This window comes from Thamnophis elegans, chromosome 9, assembly GCF_009769535.1.
Source record: "Thamnophis elegans isolate rThaEle1 chromosome 9, rThaEle1.pri, whole genome shotgun sequence".
NCBI lineage: Eukaryota > Metazoa > Chordata > Lepidosauria > Squamata > Colubridae > Thamnophis > Thamnophis elegans.
The window spans coordinates 14057507-14076717 of NC_045549.1; the positions used below are offsets into that span (position 1 = coordinate 14057507).

General features: G+C 40.0%; 1 protein-coding gene across 2 annotated transcripts in view; it reads right to left on the reverse strand.

Annotated features, from left to right (window-relative positions):
• Positions 1 to 5670: 5670 nt before the first annotated feature.
• Positions 5671 to 19211, reverse strand: part of LOC116513184 (broad substrate specificity ATP-binding cassette transporter ABCG2-like) — a 51947-nt gene continuing 38406 nt past the window's right edge. For both annotated transcript variants that reach the window (XM_032224106.1, XM_032224107.1), the window contains 7 exons: positions 15133 to 15215; positions 14280 to 14369; positions 12722 to 12846; positions 11728 to 11882; positions 10285 to 10374; positions 9594 to 9685; positions 5671 to 8375 (listed from right to left, as the gene is read on the reverse strand). In XM_032224106.1, the coding sequence (XP_032079997.1) occupies positions 8228 to 8375; positions 9594 to 9685; positions 10285 to 10374; positions 11728 to 11882; positions 12722 to 12846; positions 14280 to 14369; positions 15133 to 15215 (783 nt within the window). In that variant the 3' untranslated portion in view covers positions 5671 to 8227. The remainder of the gene's footprint in view (positions 8376 to 9593; positions 9686 to 10284; positions 10375 to 11727; positions 11883 to 12721; positions 12847 to 14279; positions 14370 to 15132; positions 15216 to 19211) is intronic.

A 19211-nucleotide genomic window follows, 5' to 3' on the forward strand; every position in this document is an offset into this window, starting at 1 on the left:
GCCTACTTAACACGTGTCTCACTTAATAACATAAATTTTGGGCTAAATTGTGGTCGTAACTTGAGGAGTAACTGTATACACTTTTGGAACACTGGGACTTGTGATCATTAGAAAGCAGCAAGCAAAAAGCAATAAAATGTTCACCCTGTTGGTAAAGAATGGCTCTTCCTAAAATATGACATCCTTTGCCGTTCTGTCCCTACCTGATAAGTCTAGTAATTAAGTATGCAGGACTTTCTAGCTAATTAATATCTGCAACAGAAAAGGGGATGAAACCCTGACTCAACTCCTGGTCTGGCAAAGTTTCTTGACAAAGCTATCATGTAGCCTTCCAGGAATTTTAGGTCAAGGATGTGAAGCTCAAGAATGAGAGGCCCAAAGAGAGAACATCTAAGAACAGAAGTGAGACAAAATGAAGCTGGGTGTTGTTTTTCCAACAAAATGGAGTTGCTCTGTCAAAAACTAGTTATACTAGTCGTACAGTGTGTTATGAGTTAGTATCAATGAAGAGATGCTATAGGAGAGCTTGGCATGCCCAATGAATTAGATTTATCCTACAAAGTTTTCTAAAAGATTTAGATTTCTCTAGTGTTACATTGATGGCACCTGTGCAACCCACACCCCCATCTTTTTTGGAATTACTAAAGTGCATGTGACACACACGGAAATGGGTGGGGCTCCAACTGTACACTTTTCAGCTGCACAAACCACCCTTGAGAAGAGCTTGTCTGGCCTCCAAGGCCTCCGAAACAAGATGCAAAGGTGTCTCTATTTCTGCAATGAGGCTGTAAGGTTTTATTGTTACTTATAGGTTAGTACGGGTAGTCCTCAACTTACAACAGTTCACTTAGTGACCATTGGAAGTTACAACAGCAGTGAAAAAAGTGACTCAGGACTGTTTTTCACACTTCTGACCATTGCAGTATCCCTATGGTCATGTGATCAAAATTCAGAGTCACTTAACAACTGGGTTACTGCAATGATTCACTTAACAATTGTGGCAAGCAAGGTTGTAAAATGGGACAAAATTCACTTAAGAAATGTATCATTCGGCAACATAAATTTTGGGCTCGATTGTGGTCACAAGTAGAGGATGTACAAAGGATGTCAGGCATTGGGGAGTCCATAAAGCAAAGGTTAATATTGCTAATTCATATTACAATTAATATATTATATATTAAAGACAGATAGATGGTTGGATGGATGAATGAGTAGGTAGGTAGGTAGGTAGGTAGGTAGGTAGGTAGGTAGGTAGGTAGGTAGATGATTGATTGATTGAGAGAGAGAGACAGACAGACAAATAAATAATTAATATGAATTAATAATAAAAATTAATTCTTGAGTGCATGCCACTCAATCCATGCACAGATTTCAGCCAGAGTTAAAAAAAAATACCCCACTCCAGATGGGTCAGTGGTCTATAAAGACCATCTGCCGAAACTGGTGAGTGAGCTTACCCATATTCTCAGTTCAGAAACTAATTGAGTTCACCCAACACGCTGTGTAATTACGAAGCCTAAAAGTACTAACGAAGTTTTGCATCTGGTACAAAGGTGGTAGTTGGGTCCTTTATAAAGCCCGTCGTGCCAATGTGCCCTTACAGATCAAAGAACTGCCTCAAATGAACTTTTAAAGCACAGCAACAGTCACAGTGGCCGCTGGAGCAACTTTTTCTGAACCGAGCAACTTAAAATTGAAGCTGCGTGGACTTCCAACTCCCAGCATGGGAATTCTGGGAGTTGAAGTCCACCCAGCTTTAAAGTTGCCCAAATGGAGAAAACGGGGCTCTTGAGAGGAGAAGCGAAGAGATACAGACAAACGGGAACCTGGGGAAAGCGTGACCGGCGTATAGAGCGCGTTTTTCTCCGCGTCGTCCATCTCGTCTAGTGGCCGTCCGGATGAAGGATGAAGAGCGGCCAGGCACCGGATTGCAGAAGGCTGGGTTTATCCAGCAGGCGTTTTTTGCCAGCAATCCAGAACCGATCAGTCTTTTTCCCTTCGCCTCCTACGGTTAAACCTCCTGGCCGCCCTCCCGCTTGCTTTTTACTGGGACGTTAAGAAGCGACTGGCGGGAGGCGGAGAGGCGCTCCGAGCGAGGGCGGGACGCCGAATTGAGCCTTGCCGGTGAAGGTGGGAGATGCAGCCGCCTGGTGCTAGCCTGGCTCGGTAACGGTTGCCCCCGTGGCCGCGTTCCAGCGGCGGCCCCTCCCTCTCTCCCTCCGTGCCGCCTTCGTCCGAAGGCTGGGCGAAGCCGGGCACCGGAAAGCGCAGCGCTAATGTTCATTCATCATTAATGTGGATTAACCACCAATGTTACTGCAGCCCAGGATTGCAGTTGGCTTTTTTAAAAAATTGGCAGCTGCAATGGGCTGCCAAATGCGATCCTAGGCTGCGTTAACAAAAGGATAGAATCAAGACCAGAGATACGATGCAACCGCTTTATAGCAAAGCCTGAGTTGTTATAAAGAAACAACTAAGACTGCATTTGGAGTAGGGCATCCAGTTTTGGTCACTATAACATGAAAAAAAAAAGACGCTGGAAAGTGCAGAGAAAGACAACAAAGATAATTGGGGTGGGTGGATGCTGAAAGAATGGTTGCAGAAATTAGGTATGCCTAATCTAATTAAAAGAAGAACTAGGGGTGACATAGCAAGAAGCACTAGGAGTAGGGGTGGGTTCCTGCCAGTTCTAACCTCTTCTATAGAAGAGGTTCCACAAATCTACAGTGCCGTTTAGAACCAGTTCCAGCTTCCCCCCCCCCCCCCCCGCCCTCCGCACATCATCAAGATGAAGAGCGAGAGGAGGAATTCTGGGAGTTGAAGTCCACAAGTCTTAAAACTGTCAAGTTTGAACACCCCTGGGGGTTTTTTTCCTAAAGGATTAAGGGTGCAAGGGTCTTGTAACTTGACAGCTTTAAGACTTGCGTGCTTCAAATGCCAGAGTTTCTGAGTCAACATTTTGGTTGCTAAGCAAGAGCGTTGTTAAGTGAGTTTCACCACATTTTACAAGTTGGCCACCCCCACCCAGTCACATGGCTGGCAAGCTACTCCCACAAAGCAGGCCACGCCTACAGAAGAGGTTCTAAAAAAATTTGAAACCCACCACTGACTAGGAGTGACATAATAAACAAGAAGAACTAGGGTGACATAGCAAGAAGAACTAAGGGTGACATGATAAGCAAGGAGAACTAGGGGTGACATAGCAAGGACTAGGAGTGACATGATAGCAAGAACTATGGGGTGACACAGGATAGTGGCATTCCAATATTTGAGGGGCTGCCACAAAGAAGGGGGTCAACCTATTATCCAGAGTACCAAAAGGCAAAGACAAGAAGTAATGGATGGAAACTGAACAAAGAGAGAAGCAACCTACAACTAAGGAGAAATTTCCTGGCGATAAGAACAATCAACCAATGAAAAGGCTTGCCTTCAGAAGTTGTGGGTGCTCCAACACTGGAGGCTTTTAAGAAGAGACGGGAATGCCATTTGTCTGAAATTGTCTCCTGTGTTAGAACGGGATTGGACTAAATGATCTCTGAGGTCCCTTCCAACTTTGTTATTCTGTTGTGGCAGCGCCAACTGTCTGCGGAAGGTGTGTAGCAATGGTGAAAGACTACTTAAAGGCGTCCAGAGCTCTGAGTGTTAATGTGGTTGGGATGCCCAGAAGCAGAGGAGGTTAAACCCTCCTCCCCCACAACATTAGATCTTGATGACATGGAATATCAATTAGGGGTTTTTTTTATCATTTTTTCAAGCCGGAAATGAGTTCAAGGAGGAGCAAATGCAACCATCAATCCAGGACTGTACATCTGGAGTGGTGCTGCCTTTTTATTATAACAAGATATAATAACTTTCTCGTTCAATGAATCCAGTGTTCAATGTTGTTCAGGGAATATTCAGGGAATCTAGTGCTCTTCATCTACCGATAAGCTCCAAATGTTAGGCATGAAAAGCCGTGTCGCATTAATCTCTCTAGAACATTTTTTAAAATAAAATATTTTATTGTTTCCAAGGTAACAGAAAAAAGACACAAAGATGCATACATTATCAAAACAATGCATAACAAGTGCTTAAAAAATAAGTGAAAAAATACAACAGAAAATAAAAATATAGAAAAATGTAGTCTTAACTGGTCCTTTGTACTGTTTAAAATTGCAACAGACTTAAAAAAAGCAACTTAAGAGCCATCCTTGAGGTTTTGACTGCAGCCCTCCCTCCCTTAATGGCATTTCAAGTGGTTGATACAATCAGTTGCAGCAATCCTCTGGTCACATGACAACGATTTACAAGGGCTTTTTTGTTGGTTTCCAACAAAAAATGTCTATTGGATAAACAGGATTCACTTATTAACCACGTGAGTCACTAAGCAACTCTGTCCTTTGCTATATTACCCTGGTAAAAGTGACTGTAAAAAAATCTAGTCCCATCTCGTAGTACATTGACTAATCATGCACAACAACTTACAACTGAAATTCCAGACTCAGTTGGGGCTGTAAGTAGAGAATTACCTGTAATATGTTGTTACAAAAGTAATCCTTATTAAACTTGCGACTTATGAGTGAATTGCCTATAAAACCTAGACTTTGGTTGAATAAATATAATAAAATACAGGTAGTCCTCAACTTACAATTGAGCCCCAAATTTCCATTATTAAGCAAGGCAGTTGTTATGTGAGTTTTGTCCCATTTTATGACCTGTTTTGCTACAGTTGTTAAGCAAATCGTTGTAGTTATTAAGTGAAGCATGCAGTCATTAAGGGAATCTGGCTTTCCCCATTGACTTTGCTTGTCCGAAGGTTGCAGAAGGAAGTCACATGATCCCCGGGGACACTGAACTGTCCTAGATATATGCCAAATTGCCAACCGCCCACATTTCGATCATGTGACCGTGGGGAGGCTCATAAGCCACTTTTTGAGTGCTATTATAACTTTGAATGGTCAGCAAATGAATGTAAGTTGAGGATTACCTATATTGAATTCATTTATACAAAGTACAATAAGTTAAAAAAGCATGATAATTACATGCTTAATGATTGCATTGTTGTTGTTGTTAGTTGTGAAGTCGTGTCCGAGCCATCGCAACCCCATGGACAACATTCCACCAGGCCTTCCTGTCCTCTACCATCCTCTGGAGTCTATTTAAGCTCAGGCCGACTGCTTCAGTGACCCTGTCACTGAATTATTTAATGATTGCATTAGAGAGTTATATATAGGATTGTAACTGTTTGCTATTGTAACAACATATTATGCATTAGTATCTTTAAATCTTATTACTCTTTCTAATGCCTTTTAACAAATTTTACAATGTTAAACAATATCAGGCCAATGACTGCATAACCTTTTATCAGTTCATTCTTCTAGCGAAACGGAGGTGCTGGCCAACTTTTTCTAAACCTTTTCTTCTTGTCCAATAAACATTAGAAGTCATATTATAATAACTTGTTTAATAATTTAAGATGAGTTAATTATTGATTATTAATATAAAATATTCCATCTTTTCTTTGCAGAGTTTTTACAAACAACCAATATGAATCATAATAATATACTTTAATTGCCTAAAGAACTATAGATTTGGAATGGTGAAGTACATTTTTCAAAAATAATAATTCTTCAAGAGTTGTAGACCTGGCAACAAGTCCGGATCAGACTATGAAATCCAAAGGAGCTCTAATCAAATCTATTGCCTTTCTTTAATTTTAGACAATCCAAATGCTTTTTGCAATAACAACCCCAGATGGTTTAAAAGTTTTGTTGGCAATAAATTGAACTCAAGTGCAGTGTTATAAATCCACTTTTATATGTACATAGATACATGAGTTTGTAAAATAGAATTAACCCAAAAGTATAAAATTCATGAACGAAGAACCAACATCATACTTCTTTATATGCCTCGCAGCCTTCAGTGTTGGAAATACAACTGAATTTTGGCCAGAAGAAAGAACCAAGGCACTGCTAAAGTATTAAAAAGTTAACATAGCCATCTGATTTTCATTTCCTCAGTTTTAAATTCCACAAAGAAAATAGAAGGGAAAACATATGCTTAGTGATAAAACTGAAGATTGAGGAAGTTAAAATTTCCATTATAATAGTAAATTAATCAATGGCACAATTAGATTTGTCCTTTCCAAATGCTAAAAATCCATTAAAGGTGCAGTAGTAACAAACGAATCTGTTTCAATATATATATCTCAGCCTTAAAGCAATATTCACTTTTTACATTTATCTTTATCTATCCATTTTTAATCATCACTTTATATCAATGTTGATATGTATGTCAGGGCTGTCAATAATGTCAGAAAGTGATTTATTATATGTATCGCAAGAGCCAATTTGGTGTAGTGGTTAAGACATCAGGTTGGAAATCTGAGGGACCATGAGTTCTAGTCTTATGCTGGACACAAAGCCAGTTGGATGATCTTGGGCCAGTAACTTTCTCTCGACCCTGGGAAGAAGACAATAGCACATCACTTCTGAAAAAATCTTGCCAAGAAAACTGTTGACTTCTCTAGGCAATCTCTGAGAATTGGACAACATTGAAAAAAAGGGGGGAAATGCATCGTATACATGTTAAAACAGGGGAGAGCTTCACTCACTCATTTGTACCTGTTATATTGACATTGGTGTTGGACACTCTTAATATATTTTGATATAAAGCAGGTATTCCTTAACTTTTTTGTTAAGTTAAAGGTTCAAATGCAGTGCTTTTACATTCATATGAGTTCCCAACTATCAATGTTTTAAGTTTAAGGTATGGTAATTCAATCACTGGCTTCTTAAAAGGTCATGAGAAAAAAAAATACTCCACAAAATATGCCTAAATGCAATAGCACACTGGAATAAAACTTTTATGCTGTACGCATAAATAGCATCATCATTTGAATTGGAAACCACCTGACTATTATCTCAACATACTATGCATATTTTTATAACAATGTTTTCGCATATATTCATATGTTTTAAGTGTATAGAGGGGTAATTCTGATTCTACGCATTACAAAGTACAATCCATAATAGTGGTTGTAAGTAGAAATATTTTATAGTCTATAAATAAACAAAATTGTCATGTTTCCATGCTTATATGGCAATTAATAAAATGTATATGGTGTTGATAGCAAAAAATAGCGCTAGCATGTTTGTAATTCTTGTTCCTTTTTATGCCTTGTTTTATTTTATATGTCCTATTTTGTGGGTTGTATTCTCTAGGTTTTATTTAGTAAGACTTACTTGATCTGGCTCACTGGTTTGTAATAAAGAATTGGATTGGATTGGTTTGAATTATTTAGGTAACCTTTTGTGCAATTGTAGAGCAGTATGGCATTAGCACTGAAGAAAATATATGGCAGTTATTAGGAAAACAGGAAGGTATAAAAAAGTTACTCAAGATTGCCTTGCCTAGAGTCTCTCTGATGTACAAGAGAACAAAGAATTGCTGTCAAGCTTTCGAGTTTATTATAGTCTAAATCAGGCTACATCTTATCTCTACATTGCACATACAGTGGTACCTTGGTACTCAACTGTTTTGAAACTCATACCGAATTTGGTACTTAATGCATTTTGACTTGAAAATTTTGTCCTGGTACTCATCAGTTGTTTAGTACTCAACACAAGCTAGAAATTGTTGGTGTCTTATGAGGAAAAAAAATTGGTTGGTACTAATTTTGTTACTCTTCACGTCTCCTGAAACCAATTAACAATGAGTACCAAGGTACCACTATATTTGATTATTTGAAAAACAATCTGAAAACTATTTTTAAATGGTAGCATTCCCTGCTCGAAAATTTATTTATCTTTGTGTCAAGGATTAATTTTATTTGTGATATGATTGATTTTATGCCTATTTATTGATAGGTCCATTCATTTAAATATAATTTTATTAACATTTGATGTTGTGAATCCGCATGGGCTATGTCAGGAGTATGCAGAAACAATTTGAAATATAAATAAAACAAATGCTATTAAAGGAAGCCTCCATACTTGCAAGCACGAAATAACTGACATTTGATTTTTTTTTTTTAGACTTCTTGACAAACAACAAAAATAACATCTGAGGGTATTATAAAGGCAAAGATCTTGGCTGAAGACTGAGGCTTTTCCCCCCCTTGTTTGTGAGATGGTTAAACAAGAAGAAAAGTTCGAAAGAATCAAGTTAGGAGAACAAGTCTTTTTTCTCATTCTTACATTATTCGAGATTGGACTAACTGGATTGGACACTTGACAATTTCTTTGACTTAGGAGAACTTTTTCATGAAATGTAGCTTCAAGTAACAAATAGTAAGGAAAATTATGGTCATGCAACCTAATGCCACATGGTTCTGCCATAACCCCCAAGTAGTTGCATCGATCCCTTGGCTTTTTAGGTATTGTTCTCCAGTGCACCTAGAAAGAAATACAGGCAGAGATTTTTAATCACCAGATGCTCCACCACAGATCAGAGGTGGTATTCAGCAGGTTCTGACCAATTCTGGAGAACCGGTAGTGAAAACTTTGAGTAGTTTGTAGAACCAGTAAATACCACCTCTGACCAGCCCCATCCTCATCTATTCTCTGCCTCCCGATCGGGAGGAAATGGCGATTTTGCAGTAACCTTTCCCTGGAGTGGGGTGGGAATGGAGATTTTATAGTCTCCTTCCCCTGCCAAGCCACGCCATGCCCACCAAGCCACACCCACAGAACAGGTAGTAAAAAGTTTTGAATCCCACCACTGCCACAGATGTAACAAGCTTGTGTGATACCAATAGGGGAGAATATTTATAGTTCAGAGTTGAAATATTTGTGGTTCAGGGGTCCTTGGTGCTCTCTGAGCTTGGTTGTTTTCTTGCAGATGTTTCATAACCCAAACTAGGTAATATCAGTACATCTGGATAATGTTACCTAGTCTGGGTAATGAAACATCTGCGAGAAAACAACCAAGCCCTTCTTCTGTGTCTTCTGTGTATCTCCCTCGGGGATGAGGCCCTCAGCATTCCCTGCCACCCCGCTCTGATGGGTCATGTAGATGTGAACAGCAAGAGAGTCCCTCAGATAACCTGGTCCCAAGCCATGAAGGGCTTTAAAGGTGACAACCAGAACCTTGAATTGCACCCGGAAGCAAATTGGCAGCCAATACACACCGGAGTCTACACAAAACCATGTGGGCCACTGCATTTTTTACCAATGGGAGCTTTCGGATGCTCTTCAAGGGCAGCCCCATATAGAGCATGTTACAATAGTCAAGACTGGAAGTGATTAGGGCATGGATGAGGATTGGTTTGAGGGGGCCTTAAAACCATCACATAGTAATATTGTAAAATCAGGTTAGTTGTGTGATGACCCACTTAATGATTGACATGATTTACAACCATAATTCCAAGCTCAATTACGGTTGTAAGTTGTTGGTATTATCAGTGCAAAGTCTTCACATAAGAAAACATATTCTGGGGCACCTGATCAGACACAGGTGCTTTCTCCTCCTGATTCCCACTTTAAAATTATTCAAGACTTCATTAACAATAATATTGAAAGGCTAAGATGTCCTTTCTTTCACTTATAGTACCTCGTACCAAGATTGCCTCAAGTCTTTAGTACTAGGTAGAGAAAAACAAACATCATACTTACGGCTGAATTGTGCTAAAGTCTGTGCAATTGGAGTCTTCATTTGTATGGAAATTGCAGAAGTCAAGACCCACAAATTCATTAATCTGCAGTGCCTTTGAAGATGAGGAAACAATTGTGTTTTTGAAAGCATATCCAAAACAATGCATTCAGAAGTATTACATATTACGTGCTTAGACTTACAATATACCCATTTCTGTTAGAATTGCCTGTTTAGTTATATGTTTAGCTGCACTGGAGCCATAACCCATAAGGATAAATCAATATTCTCTCCTTGTATTATTAAACTCATAAAATCACAGATTCTGAGGTCTTGAAAGGATTTGATTTGTTTGCTATTCAGCAACACAATTGTGGGCTAGAGAATGTTTGTGGATGGATGGATGGATGGATGGATGGATGGATGGATGGATGGATAGATGGATTCGGTGGCAGAGTGCAGTATTGAAGGCTACTTCTGCTGACTACCAGCTGCCTGCAATTTGGCAGTTCGAATCTCACCAGGCTCAAGGCTGACTCAGGCTTCCATCCTTCCGAGGTCAGTAAAATTAGGACCCAGATTGTTGGGGGCAAGAGGCTAACTCTGTAAAACCACATAGAGAGGGTGGCATATGTCTAAGTGTTATTGCTATTGCTATGGACAGACAGATGGACAGAGAGATATGCATTCTTTTCAAGATGATGTAGCACTTACTGTCATGCCATATCGAGGGATGCTGAAGTACTGGAGCCACGAAAGCCATGACAGAACACTGGTGAGATTTACCAGTAACCCGGAGAAAATCTGAGGATAAAATCAAAGATGCAAAATTCAATAAAAAAAGGAATGTAATTTTTGAAACTATACTTAATAAAGGATCAAACGTTTCCAGGAATGTTGAAGGCTGTTCTGTTTTCTCAACTAAATCCTTTCGCTTCCTTCTGCGTGTAGTATCTTCTGTATCCCATCTTAGTTTTACAAACTATTTACCATCAAATTGACCTAGTGGTAAGAGAAATGCCCACATTTGGGCATGCTGGCTGGATGTTGATGTGTAACATACCTGATCAGCATTATGTGGGGTATGGATGATAATAGGGTGGGGGACAAGCAAATAGTTAGGGTTTGTCAATAGGGAAGTCACAATCATGCAATGGAAACACTTTCTTATGTGTGTTGTGGCAACAAATTCCAAAGGAAAGGGCTTTGATTCCATGATTTATTTATTTATTTTATTTATTTATTTAGTAAATTTATAGGCCGCCCAATCCCAAAGGACTCCGGGCGGCTTACAAAGTGAAAAGAAGAGAAATTAATAAAAAATAAAGGAAAACAATTTAAAAACATCACACATGCACCCAATCTGATTGGGGCTGGACCCCAACAATGAGGTCAACAGCCCCAGGCCTGCCAGAACAGCCAGGTTTTAACAGCTTTTCGGAAGGCTATGAGAGTGGGCAAGGTCCGGATCTCCTCCTCCGGGGAGCCGCCAGCCAACATTGTAACATGATTGTGGTGGGTGAACATTTTTTTGAACCCTTGGCTATCTGCTGTGGCCTGTCGGCCACTGGACCCTCCAGCAGCTAAATCAGAGGGGGAGGGGGAGGCTTGAGAGACAGGGTCAGCATCCAAGCAACCTGAGAGCTCCGAGGAAGAAGAAGGAACGGAGCTGTCAGAGAGAGAGAGAGAGAGAGAGACAGAGAGAGAGAGAGACAGAGTGGAACTTGGGCCGTCTGTCAGCCCTCAGATGGAGAGTCAACAGCGCCCAGATCTGGGGGTGGCTGATGAAGCAGAAGAGGAACAGCTGGTTCCTCTAGTGCCTGATGCGCGGAATGCACAGACTGCAGAGGAGAGGAGAGCAGTGGAAATCTGTGAGTCGATCCTTGGGAAGGATGAGCCACCGCTGCTGATCTAGCCCCACCCTCTGGAGATAAAAGGCAGGGGGCAGAGATGAATAGATGTGGCCGACAACTATTCATCTTCTAGCTGGATGGACATTAACCTGTGTTGAGAAACTTTTTGCCGGAGCTGCCAGCACTCCTAATTAAAAGAATCTTTGCGTTCACTTCAGAGGGTTTCTCGTGTTTGGGGAGCTGGGTCAGAACCTCTGAAGTTGGACAAAGTAGCCTTAATGAGACATCCGTTCCAGGTACTCACAATCATAAAAACAAAGCTGATAGTCATCAGAAGATTGGCGACAGCCACCACATCGTGTCCTGTAGCAATAGCAAGTGCCATCGAGGTTGCAGTGAATGACACCATCATCAGAGTAAACATCATTATAAAGAAAGCCTCTACAGTGGGTTTCAGGCCTAGAGAACAAGAAAAGCAGGATTGGAATATCATATTGTCAAACACTATTTTACCCTGAGGATTAGATATTTTTTGTTACATAATTCATTCTGATTTGCATAAAGATCCCTTTTAGTTTTTATAATGCCTATAGTTAGGGATGCGGTGTTAGGATGCAGTGGCTCAGTGCAGAGGTGGGTTGCTCCTGGTTTTACTACTGGTTCGCTTCATGTGCCCATGCACAGTTCAATGTAAATTGTTTTTTGCGCATGCGCAGAACAATTTACAATGAACTGCGCATGCGTGCACACTACTAAACAACAACTGGCAGCGGCGACCAGGGAACCAGTTCAGGGGCGTGGCCAGCCTGGGTCGCTGCCGGTTCTGTGACCCAGGCCAAAATACCACTACTGAACCAGGCCGAACCAGGAGCAACCCACCTCTGGCTCAGTGGCTAAGACGCTGAGCTTGTCGATCAGAAAGGTCAGCAGTTTGGCAGTTCGAATCCCTAGCACTGCATAACGGAGTGAGCTCCCGTAACTTGTCCCAGCTTCTGGCAACCTAGCAATTCGAAAACATGTATAATGCAAGTAGAAAAATAGGGACCACTTTGGTGGGAAGGTAACCGCATTCTGTGCGCCTTCGGCGTTTAGTCATGCTGACCACATGACCACACTCTCTTCGCCTTAGAAACGGAGGTGAGCACTGCCCCTAGAGCTGGGAACGACTAGCACATATGTGCGTGGGGAACCTTTACCCTTTACCTTATAGTTTTATAGTTTAGTTTTATAACATTTATACACGAAAGATTTGTTTGCAGATATATTTTTCCAGATAGACAAAAAAACAATAAACTTACCTAACATGAAATAAACTATGCAGGTGAAAATTATGCTGGGTAAAGTCCTCATGGGTATTAAATCAGCCATTAGTTTTGAGAAGAAGTATGCAGAAATTCGATAGTATCCACTGATATATTCATGTCTATAACAAAACAGCCAAAAAAAAAACAGATACTCAATTAACTTTCACTTGCAAAAGATCTACATTTTGGACCTCTTAAAACCAGTCTACACAGTATACCACATAATAATATAACTACTATTTATGGAATAAATACATTGTATTCAAACTTCATACATAAAACCTGGCTCAGCATTTCAAGTCTCTATGGCTGAGTTCACAAACTAGATAGATAAATAAAGCAATAAACAAATAAAAAAATAAACATCACCTTTTGATATATCCTAATAATAATATATATCCTAATCACAAACTCCCATTCTTAGAATACACATATTTAACCATTATTTCAGCAAAAACTGTGATTCCTTGTAATTTAAGACATTTCATTTTTGCCCCTGTATATTTTAAAATTTACAGATTAAAGATGGTATTCCAAATTTATTTAGCCAGACCTTTTGTTTCCGAAAAACTTTGTTTTTTATCTCTTGTATATCAATTATGTTTGCCAATTTTGTTTTTAACGAATGTTTTGAATGTTCTTTTGTCTACACATGGAGCTGTGGTGGCTCAGTGGTTAGAATGCAGTATTGCAGGCTAATTCTGCCCACTGCCAAGAGTTCAATCCTGATGGGACTCAAGGTTGACTCAGCCTTCCACCCTTCCAGGGTCGGTAAAATGAGGACCCAGATTGTTGCGGGCAGTAGGCTGACTCTGTAAACCGCTTAGAGAGGGCTGTAAAGCACTGTGAAGCGGTATATAAGTCTAAGTGCTATTGCTAGTACTATCCAGAATCATGAAAGGACTAGGTGGAATTCTTAGTAAATACCACAGATTAAAACTACAAATACAAAGATAGTGACCACTATCTTGAGTTTTTTGATTGCCCTCTAGACACACCCACAGGGACGCAGTAGTTCAGTGGCTAAGATGCTGAGCTTGTCGATCAGAAAGTTGGCAGTTCGACGGTTCGAATCCCTAGCACCGGGTAACAGAGTAAGCTCCCATTACTTGTCCCAGCTTCTGCCAACCTAGCAGTTCAAAAGCATTTAAAAAATGCAAGTAGAAAAATAGGAACCACCTTTGGTGGGAAGGTAACAGCGTTCCATGCGCCTTTGGTGTTTAGTCATACCGGCCACATGACCATGGAGATGTCTTCAGACAGCGCTGGCTCTTCAGGTTAGAAACAGAGATGAGCACTGCCCCCAAGAGTCAGGAAGAACTAGCACATATGTGCAAGGGGAACCTTTACCTTATAGACACAGACACACAAACACCATAATGACATTCAAACTTGCACACCCCTTGAGGCCTAGAATGGTTTTCCCCACTCCAGGGAGACCATACTGCAAGTGAAGAGCTAGTAGATTAAAAGATTTATCACCAAATAAAGAATTCTTTTAGATGTTCTTCACCTATTATTATTCCTATTTTGTCTAAGAATGCTTACTTACATAAATATTTTCTTCTCTACCACAAAGAGTTCAATTGCTGAGATGCTGCTGAAACACTGATTAGTAGTCATAAAGAACATGGCACCAATTCTAGGAAAAACACAGGTTGTCATTGTGAGAAACTGGTCTTTTCAAGCAGCTTTTAGTTAAAAAATAATAATAACTGAGCCCAGTGCTCCTGAGTTTTATTTTCTTAGCAAAAAAATATTCTGTCCCTTGTGCTCTACAAGGTGAATAGTAGATCAAAGAGAATGGCTTAGAAAAGGAAAGGAAAAGGATCTACCAAAAAAAAAAAAACTGGCTGAGAAAAATATAAATGATAAACCACGAGAGTGATCTGGCTGACTTTCCCCCCTAAAAAGTTGTCAGAAAAGGAACAACAATCTTGCTTTAATCTTGATCAAAAAACACATGTTTTTTCAAAATTAAAACAAGGAAAGTTATTACTTCTGGCAACCTTTTTATGTCAATTTTATGTGAGTGGTTTTTGACTTTAGAAGCAACAGATCTTGCTATTAAACAGGGCAGAAGTAAGGATGTCACCCACTTTTAGGAAAAGCATACCCTATTTCAATATTCCCAGCCCTTTTCAGAGCAGAAATAAAGCACTATCTCCAAAATATAATTTGTATAACGATGCCATTATGCAAAAACACGTACATAGTGATAAATATCAGACAAAATAGTGGAAGTCTCTTGTAATGTCCTACTTTCCAATTCCCCATACATTTTTGTGTAAATGTCTCAATTTGTTAAAATAAGGCTTCATTTTATTTCAAGTTATCCTTGTTGGAATTCACACTCAAAACCAATATCATTCATTTGATCACCATATTATCCCCAAAGGACTCACCTATTTTGCAAACCTTTGGCATCGTTTGTTACACCAAAGAATATGGCACCCATGACTAATCCCAGGAAAATCGTAACCAATAACTGAAATATAAATATATCATATTATGTTCAGTTGTTCTTTTATACATCGTCATCGAGCACAAATTGACATCATCAAAACCAAAGACAATTTTGGCTTCCTTTTCTCCTCCAAATGGCCTTCATTCATTCTTTTAAAAATGAAAGCCAACATGCTATAAAAAAACAAAATTTCCAGCCATCACTACTAACCCGTGTTCAATTTAAGATAAGATAAGTGGAGAAGAGAGGAGAGGGAAGGAGATAACCTTTATTGTTGACTCAGCCTTCCATCATTCCGAGGTCAGTAAAATGTGGACCCAGATTGCTGGGGGCAAGAGGCTGACTCTGTAAACTGCTTAGAGGGGGCTGTAAAACACTGTAGAGCTGTATATAAGTCTAAGTGGTATTGCAATTGCTATTCTCTTTTTTTTTTTACCATCGGCATGCTGGCATACATTAAGAATGAAATTCTGTTGCCTGCTCTCATCATTTTCTGTTCTGAATACATAGCGGAAAGAGGAAACTTGAGATTTCAAAAGGTTGATGCTATATTTAACATAAGGTTTGAGAATACATTGAGACCCATAAAAGTTTGAAAACACATCCAAGTCACAATGAGCCAAGCATGAGACTTAAATGGAGGCTTGAATAACAATCAGCATTTAATCTTTGATCAAAGTTTAAAGACATGATGGTCAGTTGTTCTCAACATACTCCAAGGATATGCAGGGAAGAACAACCCTTCAGAGAAGGTGTAGCTCCTTTTAATACAGTTAGAGACATCATAGAATAACATCCTGGCTTTACAATACTCCTGACTAGCCTAATCAGCATTATCTCTCTTCTCTGTTCCCAGGATTGGCCATTTGGCCCCCTGTTGGAAGGACACAGATCAAAGGTGAGATACTTTCTTAGGCAGGATGGGGACATATCAAAGGTGTCAATTTTACAGCTCTTTACAGCTCCATTCCGGGATAAGTTCTATGCCCATAGATTGCAGATTGATAAGAGTTCAAAATGGCAAGGATCACAAGTTTTGACATTTTCCAGATATTCTACAGACCCTAATAACAGGGCCACAGGAAATCAGTTGCAGGGAACAAAAGGCACTTACAGCGTGCAAGCTTATATGTTGCAAATAAAAGGCATGATATATGTGTGTTACAGAAAACAAATATTTCTACTAATCACCAAGTTTGTATCTTTATTACTATTCCCCTTCATTATTTAATTTATATTAAATGTGAATGGCTAGTTTTAGGAGTAATTGTTAGTTTCAGGAAAAGTTTGGAATTGTATTAGTAGTTAACACAACTGATGTTTCACAAATTAGAACAATTTGTTTAGTCTACATAAGAATATTGGGAAACAGTTATTCTAGGGAGATCTACTGACTTTATGCAACCATCTCAAGCTGCCAATAAGGGGGAATATTTGTAATTTAGGGTTGAAATGAAGAGCCTTTGATGTTCTCTGAGCTTGCTTGTTTTCTTGTAGTCGTTTCATTACCCTAACTAACATCAGTGCTGATGATATTACCTAAGTACATAATGAAACGTTTACAGCAGGGGTGGGTTTCAACCGGTTCGCAGCGGTCCCCGTGAACCGGTTGGTCGGCGAACCCGGAATTAAGTAACTTCCGGGAACGGCGAAGGGCCCACCCGCCCGCCCGTGCTCCTTACCGGTCTTTGAAGGCTTCTGCGCTTCCACGCAGGCGCATGGCACATACAGCGCCTGCGCGATTCTCCGCGAGCAGCTGGATGGCACATACAGCGCCTGCGCGAGTCTCCGCAAGCAGCTGGAGCATCGCGCAGGCGCTAAGACGCATGCATGAACTGCGCACGTGCACGAGGACGCCGCCGGCCCCGTTCCAACTGAACCGGTTGGAACGGGATTAGCAACCCACCCCTGGTTTACAGGAAAACAAGCAAGGTCAGAGAGCACCAAGGATCCATCATCTCAAGCTGTGTCACCATGGGATAAGATAGATATGGTGAGGATTTCTCATCCTTTATACAAAAGATCTTAGAATGCTCTGTAAAGGCTATGTTAACTCAAGAATTCTGGAACCTGTAATCCATGTGTGAAGAACAATAAGACAAAAGGGGCATTTAGTCTTTAAACAGAGAGCAAAACATATTATTGAAATAGTTGAACGAAAATGTTTCCACGAAAATAAGAAGGGTCTTATTTTCTTTTGACCCCTGAAATAAACCCTTGGCCTTATTTTCAGGGAGGTCTTATTATTTTTGAGGTGTAGGAGGCGGTGAGCATGGTCACCTCATGACTGCTGCTGTGTTGCAAAGTTTTCAGGGAGGGCTTATTTTGGGGGGAGGGCTTATTTTAACGCATGCACTTATTATCTGGGGAGGGCTTATTTTCAGGGAAACAGGGTACAAGTTGAACTACAAGAACTACACAGCGTTGTTTAAAATTTCAGCCAATGTAATGGTATCGGGCTATTGAGAGTTGATCTTTAAGAGATTCCAAAAATTGTCAAAAAGACCTAGTGTCAAAAATCGTGCAACTAAGCCAATTATATTAGAGAGCAAGGATCATAGCAAGACCAGTCTGAGAAGATTAATCCAGAGGTTTAAAGGAATACCTTGGAGCATTTACAGATTTCATTTCAAAACCATTCCTAAGGAGGTTAGGAAGATCAAAACAATCGAGAGGGACAGGAAGTTAGGACTCTCAGCCCTGGGGGCAGTATAATGCTCTTAAAGAGCATAATTCTTGTCACAAGGTCAAGCTTTTACAATGCAATTAAAGGGATTTTCTTAACATCAACATACCACATCAAAGGAGGTTATGATGAGGCGATTATCGCCCCGTGGAGAGCAAAGGTTTAACAAGAAATCAAACAGATCTAATCATTTTATTAAGCTCCACTTCTAAAGTTCCCCAACACCACCAAACCTCTAAGAAATGATGATGAAAGGGGACAGATCATATCTGCTGTGATTTCTCCCTGGCAATTAACCTTTAAAACATAACTATTACACTATCGGGGACGCAAAAAGTCTTTGTTTATTGAATCTAAGAGGACTTCCACACAGAATAGAATAATAGACTTGGAAGGGACTTTGGAGATCTTCTAGTCCAACCCCCTGCTTAGGCAGGAAACATTATAGCATTTCAGACAAATGGTTATCCAATCTCTTCTTAAAAACTTCCAGTGTTGAAGCATTCAAAACTTCTGGAGGCAAGTTGTTCCACTGATTAATTGTTCTAACTGTCAGGAAATTTCTCTTTAGTTCTAAGTTGCTTCTCTCCTTGATTAGTTTCCACCCATTGCTTCTTGTCTTGCTTTCAGAGAATAGATTGACTCCCTCTTCTTTGGGGCAGCCCCTGAGATATCAGAACACTGCTATCATGTCACCCCTAGTCCTTCTTTTTATTAAACAAGACCCAATTCCAGAAACTGTTCTTTATATGTTTTAGCCTCCAGTCCCCTAATCATCTTTACTGCTCTTCTCTGCACTTGTTCTAGAGTCTCAACATCTTTTCTACATTGTGGCGACCAAAACTGGATGCAGTATTCCACGTGTGGCCTTACCAAGGCATTATAAAGTGGAACTAACACTTCACGTGATCTCGATTCTATCACACACAGTCACTGGACTCACCTATCAAATCTTCCACAACAATTTCAAGCTGTTAAATTAGCATCCGTCATTACTTACAGCTCCTACAGCTGGCTAATGGAAAGATACAAAAATGACAGCCAGCTTATCCTCACCCTTATTCTTCTCTTCTCATATTTGCTTTTTTGCAGCCAGAAGGATAAAAAAAATAGGGAGAATCAGGAAACTACTGTGTGAGATGAGCAGGAAATTAAGACAACAGGGTGTCTCAGCTGCAGGAAAGTAGCGAAACATGCTAGAGGCAAAATACCTGTAGAGAAAGAGTCTCCAACCTTAGCAACTTTAAGACTCGTGGATTTCAATTCCCAGAATTCTGGGAATTGAAGTTCATGAGTCCTAAAGTGTCAAGGTTGGAGATGCATAATAGAGG